The 14,020-nt window shown below is 41.4% G+C and overlaps 1 protein-coding gene across 8 annotated transcripts in view; it reads left to right on the forward strand.

The window, feature by feature from the left end:
- The window catches only part of RERE (arginine-glutamic acid dipeptide repeats), a 420,402-nt gene that overhangs the window by 356,127 nt on the left and 50,255 nt on the right, over positions 1 to 14,020 (forward strand). For all 8 annotated transcript variants that reach the window (XM_087446871.1, XM_087446872.1, XM_004425543.3 and 5 more), the window contains one exon: positions 250 to 330. In XM_087446871.1, coding sequence (XP_087302997.1) covers positions 250 to 330 — 81 coding nt within the window. The remainder of the gene's footprint in view (positions 1 to 249; positions 331 to 14,020) is intronic.

Genomic DNA, 14,020 nt, shown 5'->3' on the forward strand with positions numbered 1-14,020 from the left:
TCTCAGACACAGGATGTCCTTCTTCTAAACCTGTCTAGTGTGTGGCTGGGGTTCTGATGCAGGCTGTCCGGGGCCTGCCCTGGCCGTGGATCTTAGCTGTGACGCAAGTGTTCCGCCAGCCTCACCAATATTCCCTAGCTGAGACTTTTTCGTGGTTGTTATTGTGCTGCTTGCAGATATCTTTACTTTGCTGGCATCCTGTTTTGTTTTTGGTTTTTATATCCCATTTGTTGTTTCTTTTTATCACAGAAACGCTTCGTTAAGGGGCTCAGGCAGTACGGCAAGAACTTCTTCAGAATTAGAAAGGAGCTGCTTCCCAATAAGGAAACAGTGAGTACAATTGGACTTTATGTAACTTGATTTTTTCCTCGTTGCTCCTGCTGCTTCTCTGCACTTGATCTTGTGAAATGGTTTCCTTTAACCCAGCGCTGTGCTCAGACTCTGGCTGGTGTCTAGGATCCTATTCATTTTACTTCCTTCACTTTTAGTTTTAGCTCATGATTTTAGATGGTAAAGTGACAGATTATGCTTATCCCCCTAGAAGAAGGTGGACTTATGTTGTAAGAACAGAAAGGTCTTTGGCAACAGAGGGTTGGTTGGGGGGGTGGGGGTGGTGTCTGGGATGTTGGGGAGTTAACATCTAATTTTAAATACAGTGAATGAAATAGGAAATGTCATTTATCACTAGCTTGGATTTGGTTATTGACAGAAGTCATCAACCAAACGATAGAATTAAGAGGTTTGTGGCTCACTATACTTTGGATTTTGTTGGGGCTTTTTCTTTATTTAATGTTGCTATGTTTTGAAGAGTAGTTTTAACTCGTTAATTTTCCATCCCTAAAAGTTTGCACTTTTCATTGGACAGATACACAAGGATTCTTATAAATTGCTTAAATGAGGCTATTAAAAAATTACTTTGATATTTCACAAAGCTGAGAGTCAGATCTGATGCGTACTGAACCTGGGGTGGGAGAGTTTGCTGGGGAAACTTCAGAGTGAAGTTATATGAAGAGAATGCTAGCAAGGGATTTGGTCTCATTTACCTATAATTTCCTACAGGTGGTATTGGAGGAGGGCGGGAGAGAGTCCTTCTGGCAGCCAAGGAAGAGAGGAGCCTGGGAGGGGAGTAGGACCAGCCACTTCCCTGTGTCTGCTCGAAGCGGAACCCCATAAGCAGCAGTGCTCTTCAGGACTTGGGGATGGGGGGTGAATAGTTAGACGTGGAGCTACTTTTTTAGGGGGGGGTGGAAGGAGGGAGTGAAAGGAGGAGATAGATGAAGAATATCGTTTATAAAAGCAGGTGGGCTGTTTTGGTTTGGTTTTTGGTTTTCTAATTAGATGTTTATTGAGTTCCTCTTATCCAATTTTCATTCTTTTATTCTGAGGTGTTTTAGTGAACTATTTCTGGGCATTTTCTGTATAGTTACTTATGAACAGTGATAACTCATAATAGGGAAGAAGGGTTCTGAGGTTTCAAGTACAGCCTCGTATTAGTTGGTGGTTTGCATCAATCAATCATAATTAGATTAAACTTTTAATATTTATTATACATCTAAATATGCTGAGATGGGTCGTTTTGAGAATGGTAAAAAAACTGTTTATAGAGATTAAACTAAAATATATTATGTAATCAACTTATTTTTTGCTCTTTCCAGAACAGATTGGAAAGAGGTATTTAATGTGGAACAGTGAAAGAAATGATTTAACCTAATGTGATGGGCCAGATTATAACCTCTCAACTCAAGTTTTATCTATCCCTGTGCTCTGCTAAAAGTTGCAAACCATGAAGAATTTGATATGATATTGCTCGACAATTATTTTATCTTTCTGTTTATTAACTTATAATAGCAAGATTAAGCAGTAAATCTAAAATCTATCTAGCTTTTGGAAATGCCAGACAATTTTATCTAGTGTTTTATCTCTCCAGTGGAAATGGGTCTGAATAACCTTTAACCTAGGTCAGGGTCTTCTAATCTGTTTTTCTTCTTGTTGTTGGTTGTCGCCTGTTTTTATTGATGATGTCTGACTCAATACGCAGCCTTTTCTCTCCCACAAAGAAGTTCTTAGTACACCAAACTTTTGAGCTGGTTCTCTGGTCTTTTATAGGTACGTCTTTCCTGAGACCCTTCCCCATCACTTCTCTCCCATCCCTGTTTCCCAGCCATGTGGCTCCTCTCCTCACTTCTCCTCTGGCACCAGCAGTCTTCCTGTTTCCAGCCTCTTCATCAGGGCATGAGAATTAGAGCTAATGGGAGAGTTTGCAGCTCTGGAGGATGTATTATGGCTGACATTGGTTAAGTGTTCCTAGTGTCCTGCTGTCTTTTGCATAGAATTGGAGGAGTTTGGTAGTAGGGTAAATCTGTAAATATTCTAATCAGCTGGGAGAGGCACTCGTATTTTCCTTAGTTATCAACATAGCCAAGCTAATCATTCACAACTCGTAGGGAGGGGAGGGGAAAGGTTATTTTTCATTTTTGCTGCAGAAGATGAGAAAATTTGCAGGTACCAGTGTTCTTGGTTCAAAACTTCCTTGGTAGGAATCTTCATATGGTCATGCCTCTTTTTATAGCAAATCCCTCTAATGTAGAGACTTTCCACATTATCTTCTATTTACCAGAATTATTAACTCATTTCTTTGGTATTCTCAACTGACTTGAAACTTCAGAAGGGTGTCAGCATCCAAAAGCTGTACACGCCTGATTGGGCATGGGCGCGAGGGTCAGCAGACCTGTGTTCTATTCTTGGCCTCACTGGTAACTATAATACTTGATCTCTTTTAACTGTGCAGTCTGCTTTGAGCTGTTCATTGGGAATTTCAGGTCAAATCCTGACAAGGACTGGGAAATTATTTTCTCTAAAATGGTATTTCTTTACATGAAAATTTTATAGGTGCTACGATCTTTATAAAATATTTGCACATCTGAGGCTATTGCTGGGCCTGAGAGCAAAGTGATGGTTCTTGCCTCCTCTGCCACTTACAGCTGTGGGGCCTTAGGCAGATTATTCAACCCTTCTGTCCTTTAATGTCTTTGTCTGTAAAATGAAGTGATCTTTCTACCCCTTAGAGTTGTTTTGAGAATTTAAATGAGATAATGTGTATGAAGAATATATAAAAACACTTGAAAATGATTGATTTTCCCCTCTACCCCAAACACTACATAAAGTAGCTAAATGCTATGAAAAGCACAGAATTATTTTCCATTTGTAAACATATTGAACTTATATAAAAAGATATTACCTATTTTTCTTCAACATATCTTGCCAAAAACCCTTTCAGTTGAGGGGGTGGAGGGCAATGCCTAGTTTTAAGGATGTATTTCCTCTCTCTTGAAGCTTTGTTGAGGAGACTTCGATTCTTACCACTTCATTCGATGCAGCAGTGCAAAGGTTCCTGGTGGGCATGGGCAGAAACAGCTTTCCTAGCTCTTTTGGTTTCTGGTGGTTATTACACAGAAGCTAAATCTGGCTTTCTCTGAACACTGCTGCCCACTGAAGTGGGAATAGTGGCTGTGATTGTGGAAAACCAACTGTTTATAGAGGTTTCGTTGAGTGGGTATTACATGTTAACCTCTTGGTACCCAAGAGAATAAGTGCAAGTCGGATATTTTAGTATCATGGTCGTACAAATATCCTGTAGTTTACGTATGATCTTTCTCCCCGTTCTCCCTTTCTCTATAACCGTTTGCCTCCCTCAGTATGCTTATAAGATGTATAATTAGTAGTGAAATATGGTAAGGAATCTTTGCTGAGCATCTCAGATTCCCCTTGGCTGTATACCTCTTCTCTCTCAAGACACTGTTTGGCCTAAACGACATCAGAGTCTTGGGTGTTAGTACATTTGTATAAATCACAGTGCGTGTCCCATAGCTGAGCCTCTGAGAAGATGGTGGGGAACCACACCTCTTGGGTTCTGCTTTAAGTACTGCCACGTAGTCGTTGGGTCTATGAATTACAGGACTTTTGATGTTAAGGTAATACCTGAAAAAACAGAAGACCTAATAGAGTTGAAACTTAATTACCAGGAAGGGAACCCATGTTATGAATAATAGAAAATCATGGGTGTTCCAAAAATAATTTTTCATTTGATTTTTACACACATTGCAGTTTTCTTCAAAATCATGAGATGGTTACTCAGGTGACAGTGACATATATCTTCTTTCACACTAAGAATATGTCTCTGTTGTTTGAACCAAAGACTTTCCGTGTCTGATGCCTGGGTGATTGTCCCTTGAATGCTGGCTGGCCTTTGTGTATAGTTCTATCTGCTGTTATTCAGACAAATTCAACCAGCACTGGATTGTAGAGAGGGAGTACTTGCTCAGTGACCTGTCTCAGATGCAACTGACATTAGTGAGAAGACAATTTGATCTGCCCCGACTTGGTAGAGAAGAGAGGTACCCGCAGAATGTTAGCCTCTGGAGGGAGAAGGTGAAAAGGCTTACACCCTTGACCATCTTTCTTATCTCTGTAGTTTTATTTTCGAGCACTTAGCCCAACAGAAATTAAGTTCATGTTATTTGTAAAGTTGCTGGTGGGTTAATATTTACTGTACTAGAAACTCGTTTTCACTCACTTGCCATTTTCAGAGCTAAACATTCCATATAGTTCAATTTTAAAAAAATTTTCGTGCTCCTTGAGCCCTGTAATGGGTGGGATGTCTGTAAAGAGAAACAAGGTGCCATCCGTCCCCCACAGGGAGCTGGCGTTACAATGGGGAAGATGAACCATTTGCATGCCTGTCATGTTTGGCAGTATTTGCCAAGGGCCATGGTGGAGGTTTAGACCCCACAAAGTGAGTAGAGAGGCTGGGGGCTTCTGGAAGGCTAATTGGAGGGTGTGGTGTTTGAACTGAGCTTTAAAGGAAGGATATCTTTTTTGACAGGCTGTGGTTGGGAGGGTGGAGGAGAAGTGACTTTCCAGCTGTAGGAAATATCATGAGCTGAGGCGTGGAGACAGGAAATTGCAAAACGTGCCCAGCAAGTAGATTAGTGTATTGGAGAGAAGGTTGCATGAGCGGATGCAGTAGGTTTTAGGCCAAATTTATGGCTTGGAGGTAGACTTTGGGGGACCTAGAGTGTGTTTGGGGACCCATTGAAGGCTTTTAAAAGGAGAAGTGAGAGCATCTGAGCTGAGCTACAGGAGGGTTCTTGAGCAGCATGAACAAGATGGAGAGCAGAGAGGAGGTTCCTGTAATAAGTCAGTCTTGTAGTAAGGCGGAAAATGGGAGGGCCGGCCCCGTGCCTTAGCGGTTGAGTGCACACGCTCCGCTGCTGGCGGCCCAGGGTCGGATCCTGGGCGCGCACCGACGCACCGCTTCTCCCGCCATGCTTAGGCCGCGTCCCACATACAGCAACTAGAAGGATGTGCAGCTATGACATACAACTATCTACTGGGGCTTTGGGGGAAAAAATAAATAAATAAAATTAAAATTAAAAAAAAAAAAAGACGGAAAATGGGGAGTTGAAAGTGATTTGTGGAAATGGAAGTCTGCCTTTTATCTTGATTTTCTCTACTGAAAAGGTGTCACTGTTTTTTGAGTGGGACCAAGAGCCCAGGGAAGGGGCAGTGATGGGTTTTGATGTTTTGGGTGATAGGATGAAAAGTATTAGAGATTTAAAATTTTAATTTAAGAAATAACAAGAAAATCAAGCACCCTTCTCACCCACATTTCTGGGAATGAATTCTGTTAAATATGTACATAACTACTGAATATTAATTGTTCATTTCTTCAGGCAAAATATCTTTTGCATAGAGCATATTCCTCCAGCAAAGAATAACTGCTGTTGAGAAAGGGCTCTAAGATTGAGTAATCAAGATTCTGTTAAGATTCTGTTAATATTAAGAGGTAAAAAATGACTGTAGCATTCAATATGAGCTTTCAGCGTGAAGTTTTATTTAACTTCAGATTATAACCTTAGATAAACAATTTTCCAGCCTCATTAATGCTTAATCTAATGTTACATAACAAAGTATGGACTTCCTGAATAGCTTGGTACTATTGAGGATACAAATGTGTTATAGCCGCATAACAATACTTGAGAAAGTCTCTGGCTTTAAACCTAGTGTCTCTAATGCAAATACTGTATATCCTCGCTGCTCACAGTGTGGTCCTCATACCAGCATTGTCACCATCGCCTGGAGCTTGTTAAAATTACAGACTCTTAAACTCCTGTGCATTGCTGTTGAACCATAATCTGCATTTTAATGCAGGTGATTTGAATGCACAGTAAAGTTTAGGAAGCACTGCTGTTTACAGTAATGCAAACTTGCAAAATCCTAAGCCTCTATGTCACATTCATTCTTAATATAATGTTGTTTTTATTGTGTTAAAAGTTGTAAATTGTTTCACTGTTAGGACTTGAGGGCTTGATTTTGTTTTTCAAATTGTCACAAAGTATTTCAAACGTAAGAAAAGTCTCTGGGATTATTTTCATTATCAGTAATAGAATTTCTTAATATAGCTTCCTTCTTCCCAAAATCTCCCATTCTCGTTTTTTTCCTAGAAACACATTGTAACTCGTGCGTATTTAATAGAAAAACTGGTGTCCTCCTCTTTATCGTGTGACTTGCAGTCATAGTATGTGAATCAGGCTAGGCTAGACCCTATTTAAGTTTCTAAAGGAAACCTTTTTATTTGAAGGGATGACCTTCTCTTATTAATATGAAGTTTACATATTTAATATTACTGTTTTCAGGTGTTACCTACTTTCACTGGCACCTCTCATATATGAAGAAGAAATATAAATATTTTAAGAGGTTGGCAAGATTGGGTACAAGGAGAGACATGTGCCATACGTTTTCTCTTAATAACTTGTCCTTGAGTAGATGCAGACAGAGTTGGAATTTTCCATTGAAGGCAGAAGTGATTGCCGATAGAAACAGGCTCTGCATTTTGGCAGCAAGTACTGTGATCCTATAGTTATTCCCATGCAGGGGGTTTGCTCCCATTAAAATGAAGCAGAGGCTTGAATCTATTCATTCTGATAGTCTAAACTGGATATTTGACTGGGCAGTGGTCCAGTCTTGACAAGAGTAATCTAAGATAGTTGGGCTGATTCCCCTGTGTAAGTGAAACAGTTAAGAAATTTGCATGTAAGAAACTTTTGGTGCTGATGTTGGGGGAAAAAAGGAAGTCTTAAATTAGGTGACTTTTTTTTTTTTTTTTGTGAAGATCAGCCCTGAGCTAACATCCATGCCAATCCTCCTCTTTTTGCTGAGGAAGACCAGCCCTGAGCTAACATCTATTGCCAATCCTCCTCCTTTTTTTCCCTTTTTCTCCCCAAAGCCCCAGTAGATAGTTGTATGTCATAGTTTCATATCCTTCTAGTTGCTCTGTGTGGGACGCAGCCTCAGCATGGCCAGACAAGAGGTGCGTCGGTGCGCGCCCGGGATCCGAACCTGGGCCGCCACAAGCGGAGCACGAGCACTTAACCGCTAAGCCACGGGACCTGCCCCTTAGGTAACTTTTTAAACCAAGGGCTTGGGTATTTGCTGTTCTCAGTGTAAATGTCTTAGGCCTGTCCTTGGCCTTATCCTGCCTGTTAGAAGTGATGGGAACGGTATGAGGGTGCTTCAGTCGTGCAATGTGTTACTTATGGAAACTACACTCAAATGAAAAGGCCTTGGACTTGTAAAGTGTTACTGAACACAGTGCTGTTTATAAGGATCAGTTATTTACTTGCTGTTGGTATTTGCTAACATGTATTTCTGATGATTTGGCCGGGTCTTGGCTACCTGGTGACTTTTAGATGGAAACATTTATGACTTTTAAGCCTAAATAGACTTGCCCATTTTATTAGCTAGTAAAACAAATGAAAGGTTTGAAATGGTCTTTAAAAAGACTTATATCGGGCCGGCCCTGTGGCTTGGTGGTTAAGTGCACGCGCTGCGATGCTGGTGGCCCGGGTTCGGATCCCGGGTGCGCATCGAGGCACCACTTCTCCGTTCATCCTGAGGCCAAGTCCCGCATACAGCAACTAGAAGGATGTGCAGCTACAACATACAACTATCCACTGGGGCTTTGGGGGGAAAAAATAAAATAAATAAAATCTTTAAAAAGACTTATAGGTTGTGATTACTGTGGTTATATTCAGTGTGTTTATCCACTTGGAGCTCATATTTTATATCAAAAATAGATTTTTTTAGCCTTAAAATATCTGTGAACCCATTCTGACTTGGAAAATACAGTTTGCTGATGTTTTAAAAACTACATCTAGTCTGTTAAAAGCTGACATTAAAAATAAGTTTTAAAATGTATCTGAAATCATAATCCTTGAATAATTGTTTCATTTTAACCTTATGTGAAGTTATACCCTTGAGTAATACTTTTAGGAAAATAAAATAAAAATTAATTGTACTGTTTTGAAAAGTAAAGCAAAGCATTCACCTCAGTCTTATAGCTGCTTACCAATGTGACATTTTCTTTCTGTTGTATGTAATTTAGAAACCATTAATCTTTTTTTTTTTTTTTTAAAGATTTTATTCATTTATTTTTCCCCCAAAGCCCCAGTAGATAGTTGTAGGTCATAGCTGCACATCCTTCTAGTTGCTGTATGTGGGACGTGGCCCCAGCATTGCTGGAGAAGCGGTGCGTCAGTGCGTGCCCGGGATCCGAACCTGGGCCGCCAGCAGCGGAGCGCATGCACTTAACCGCTAAGCCACCGGGCCGGCCCGGAAACCATTAATCTTATTATGGAAGTAGGAAAAGCAAGCAGGAGACATCTTTTTTGGGACACTAGAACTCCATTGAGCTAAGTTTTCTTTTTGAGATGTTTAATTTTTAAACTGTTTCAATATTAATGGTCTTTGTTATTTTTTCCACTTAGATATATGATTCTTTGTTCTGTTCAGGTGTCTTAAGTCCTTCTTCTGAATCCTCTAAATTGTGGCATCATAATTCCCAGGATTTGGCCTTTGAAGTGTTTAAACCATCATCACAGTTGGCAGAATTGGGAGTGTTTTGGGAACTGTTTTGGGGAGCCTTTGGTACCTGAGGCCTGTGCTCTCTGTAGGGTATCTGAGGTACCTGAGGGTGCTTACCCTCATGGAGCTCACAGTCCATTGAAGAGGCCAGCGGGGCTTGTCTTCTCTGGAAGGTGCCTGAGTTACAGTCGTGAAGATTGTGCAGAGCTCAGTTATAGAGGTCCTGCTGGGGCTGCACATCTGTGAAAGCCACATGAGCCCTTTGCTCTAGGCCTGGTGGCCATTACACAAAGAGTTCAATTCCTCTGTCAGCAGAATTGTATTTTGATCTGCCCTTTAAAAATTTTTTTTTTTTTTTTTTTTTAAAGATTTTATTTATTCAGTTTTTTCCCCCCAAAGCCCCAGTAGATAGTTGTATGTCATAGGTTCGCATCCTTCTAGTTGCTGTACGTGGGACTCGGCCTCGGGTTGGACGGAGAAGTGGTGCCTTGGGGCGCGCCCGGGATCCGAACCCGGGCCGCCAGCATCAGAGCGCGCGCACTTAACCGCTAAGCCACGGAGCCGGCCCTGCCCTTTAAAAATTAATATTTATTTTATTTAGTCTTGAACTTTAGACTCTGCTTCCTTCTGTCTTCCATGCATTTCTATTCTGCACACATACATGCATGTATGTATTTATATAGAAGGTAAGGCCTTCTGAGCAGGGACCTCAGTTTAATACCTCTCATGTCACTGTTAGTGCTGTATAACAGGCCCTTAATATTTGTTAAAAATGAAATGTGTGTGTTCACACATGTGTGATGGGATAGAAGTACACTGTAACTGTAGATATATAATTATTGGTCCTAGAAGATTAAAACTCCTCAGTGTTTTTAGGAAAAAGTTTTCCTCATCTTTTGTTCTTTGTATTGGTTTTCATGATCTGCTTTGATGCTGTTTTGAAGACGAATTGAAACCTGGAAATCTAGGCTTTAGACTGTGTAGTGGACAGAAAATCCTTGTTAACTCTGGTGCCGCAAGATAGTAAGACTAGGACTTGGGGTTCACTGGGCCACATGGGACCTTCCTGTTCTCTTTGTCTTGGGCAGTAAATCAGCTCTACTATTTGCATAGCGATTCTGTTTTGTAGATTATTTATGAGATTGAAACCCATTGTTTATTTTTCTCAGCAGCTTTATTGAGCGAGTCAGGAATAAAATATTGTCTTAAGCAGTAGAGTAAGCCAGTAGCCAATTGCAGCTTGGCTTCAAAACGATCATTAGAGAGAGAGGGAGAGAGAGAGAGTGAGTGAGTGTGTGTACTGGAGGTGAGCGCCAAACGAGGTGGAGGAGGTTCAGTGTTGCCAGATCTCTGCAGCTTTGCAAGATTCCTGTGACTGTTTATGGATTTTTTTTTTTTCTTCCTTTTAGTCAGTTAGTGAGTCACCATCATATGCCATTTTATTATCTTGAAAACAGTCTCTGGAATTTTTATTCTGTGTCTTTGCTGTATGAGTGAAAAACCACTGAGGATGTTCTGAACAATATTAAGTTAAGGTTTTTTTCCTATGATGCTTTGGCTATGTATTTTCAGCTGCAGCCGTTGTCTCTTTGTTCCCCTGTGCAGGAGTTGAATTTTTCTTGCGTTTGGCAAGAAATGGTGACTTTGTGTGTTTGATTATTTTAGAGGGCTCTAGCAGTGTAGGTCCAGCGCCTTTGGGATTTGGTGATTATTGATTTAGGCACACTCCTCCTAAGATCAGAACTCAGTTCTCCTTCCCACAAATGCTCTGTTTTGGAAATGTGCTAATGAGGTACGTTGAATCAGGTCAGAGGTTCGTGGCCTTAAGTTGTCAAGGGAAGTGTTTAAGTTTTGGAGGGAGAATCTGGAATTTGTGAAACAATAGGAAGAATAATTAAATTCTGAAGGAAATAGGCCCAGTGAATCTGTATACATGGCCAGCTACTGCAAAGTAAAGCAGGCAGCAAGTGACCTAGGCAAACTCTGTAGACATTCTGGAAAATGTGGGGTAAAAAACAAAACCAAACTTTTAAGATAAATTTCTAAATTTGCTCTGTCCTGTAGACTGAATTTATTTATCAGAACTTGAAGTCCTTGTTTCTTTTGACTGAGTAAACCTATCAGGTGGCTCAGGAGAAAAGTCCAGGTGCTTCTTTGTATCATGTCTGTCAGATGATTAGGCAGAGTAATGCAGTTAAAGGAGGAAATGCCTCTTACATAGTCACTTTGTGTTTATATTAAAATGTGCAAGTTTAGCATTAGGAATATGTACCCATTTGTCCAGTATATTTGTCCTACACTCAAAGCATACTGTTTTCTTTTGTACTATATCCTGTTCTGATTACTAATTTCCCAAATGCTACGTACTTTATGTGGCATGTCTATAAATACTTAGATTTGTTATAAAATTTTTCTAGAAATCAGTGACTTAGGATGTTTAGATAGTGTGAATGTAAAAAGTTTATTCCTAATATCAGTCTATCAGCAAGCACTTACAGACCTCCTTGAGTATGATGAGAAGATAAGAGATGTAGTTGTACTCCCTGGGGCTCTCCGACAGTGGTTTCCACAGTGTGAGTTGGCATGAGCCCAAGTGCTAAACTGTGCGGCGTGGACATTAAGTGGTAATGGGAGTCGGAGGAGCTGAAGATGAGGGCTGAGGGAATTGTGTGTATCCTAGACGATACGTAGTTAGGGCTGGAAGATTTTTGAAGGATAGGTGTTTTAAAATGTTAAAACTTGTTTGAAATTCCTTGCCAAAGAAAGTCCTTGAAGTATCCTTGTTTGTCTGTTGAAAAATTTCCCAATACCTGAATCCCTCTATAGAGTTCCTACAGAGTAGTGGCCCTGCTGTTCCTGAGAACCTGGTGACATTGCACCCACAATGCGCCCATCGTGGTTTGGGATAATTCCATTGTCTGAAATGTCCTCCTTTTATTAAATTGGAATCTGAATCACTTCATCTTCTATACATGGTTCTGGACATGTCCCTTGATGACATAGAGAATTATTGCCATGATCCTTCCTCATGGAGGCTCTTCAGATGGGTCAGGGTAGTTTGCATGTCCCCTCCTCAGGCTTCTGGCCCTGAGCAGTCCAGGCATGCTTCTGCACCCCGCACCATCCATCTCCTTTGTCGTTTGGCTCTCTCAACGGTGTCGACCAGCCAGAGTACCTCCCATCCCTTGCCCTGGCCTTCTCCTTCACCCTGCAGTCAGGCACGTGTGTTACTTCACTGCACACTTCCTAACGTAACAGAAAGTCACATTGTAGGTTTTGTTTATTCTCTTGAGTTTAGCACATCTTAAGGTTAGCATTTTTAATCCAGTTCCCATTTCCCACAATGAGAAAGTGTTAATATTAGGATTTAGTAAAAGACATTACCTGATACAGCAGTGCATACTCAGACTAACCATCAGTTTGGCCATTTTAACACCTGGAGTGGACCTGAGCAAATATTTCCAGTGCCAAACTACAGCATAATCATGTCTGAAACAGTTGGCTCTTTCCTTGTGGGATAGACCGTTAGCTTTAGTCACTACCCCAGACCTCAGACCCTCCCCAGGAACCTTGTCCGCACTGATAATCTTGGCACCAAATCAGTCCCTCAGCCCATTCCTACATGTTTTGGTAAACTATAGCTGAAGATTAAGATAGCAGTCAGTTAGCAGACATACGCCTTCCTCTGTTTGTTGCTTTTGTTTCAACCAGCTGTTGAAAGCAAAGCTTAAATGGCAGAGTTCTCCTCCCCTCCCCCTCAGAAATAAAGTTTGGAAATGGGCTGTTGACAGGCTAAACTGGGAGCCCTGGATTTTAAGGTAAAATCGTTGCTCTGGTGCTTGCTGTCAGTTTTCCAAATTAGGTTCTCAGCCTTTCCCCTCCCTAGATCCCTCCTGCGTCCTTCCAGATTGGTGTGGAGAGGCCCCCAGCAATACGCTCCAGAGTAGGTGTGTCCTGACGCTCCAGAGTAGGTGTGTCCTGACGGAAGTGGGGCGGTTCCGCTTTTCTCCCTGTGGGGCCGCGCCCCCCCCCCCCCCACCCCCCCCCACCCCCCCGTAACAAGTAACAAACTGATCTCGTCTGAGTGGGTGGTCTGGTGTTTCCTTCTGTGTACCATTGCTGGATAACACGGGATGGCGGCAAGGGCAAGATCTGTGACTCAGCTTGTTGGACACAGGACACACGGTTGTCTTGGATAAACACATATCTTTAGGTATCAGGTTGACCATTTTCTCTTCTTAGATGCTGTACTCCCTCTGCTGGTTTTGAGACAGCTGATGCTCCCTTAACAAATATGCGGCTCTGCATTTAAGGTGACAGTCCATGTCCCCGGGCCTTCGGCTGAGTATGTTGCGAAAGAAAAACAAGAGAACTCTTTCTGGCTGTGGGAAAATTATTTCAGTTTTTAGGCAAGGAGTAAATGTGATAGAACTTGCTTTCTAATACCATTCCTCTACCTCACATCTTACCCTTAAAATATTACAAGACATTTTCACTTGTTTGGGGTGCTCCCAAACCGAGCATTTCTTTGAGACTTTTTGTTCACTTACACTTGTTTTCTTTCACCACCACCCTCTGTCCTCCGCCCAGCCTCCACCTCCCCCAGCACTCACGGCAGGAGTCATTTTTTATAGCACACATAACCTTTAAACCAAAAAGAAAGTGCGTTGCTTATAACAAAATGAATCTCTTTTCTGCTTTTATTTTGAAAAGTCCTCTGTGTTGTTTAATGTGGAGGATATTCTTGCTGAAACCCTGTTCCAAGTAGGCATTTGTGCATCCCAGAGGAACTTTTGATTTATTTCCTTAACTGCCCTCCTTTCTCTGTGGTTCAGAAACCTTTAATGATCTGTGAAGCTCTGAGACTTTAGTGCAAAACAGTAGTCGTTTTAAGAACCCCTCCTACTATATAAAAGGCCTGCCGGTTTCCACATGCTGGGTTTTTGACTCCCTAAAAGGGTGACCGCTCACAAATTTTGGTTGTACAGCACGGCATCCTGGGTTGGGGCCTTGATAATGCTTTTGTGAAATATTTTTTCTCCTCTCCCTCTCTTTGAAAAGTTGTAATGAAAATTCCGGGCTCATGGCCAGCCTGTGG

The sequence above is a fragment of the Ceratotherium simum genome, chromosome 22 (genome assembly GCF_057802395.1).
Source record: "Ceratotherium simum simum isolate JZ-2026a chromosome 22, ASM5780239v1, whole genome shotgun sequence".
Taxonomy (NCBI): Eukaryota; Metazoa; Chordata; class Mammalia; order Perissodactyla; family Rhinocerotidae; genus Ceratotherium; species Ceratotherium simum.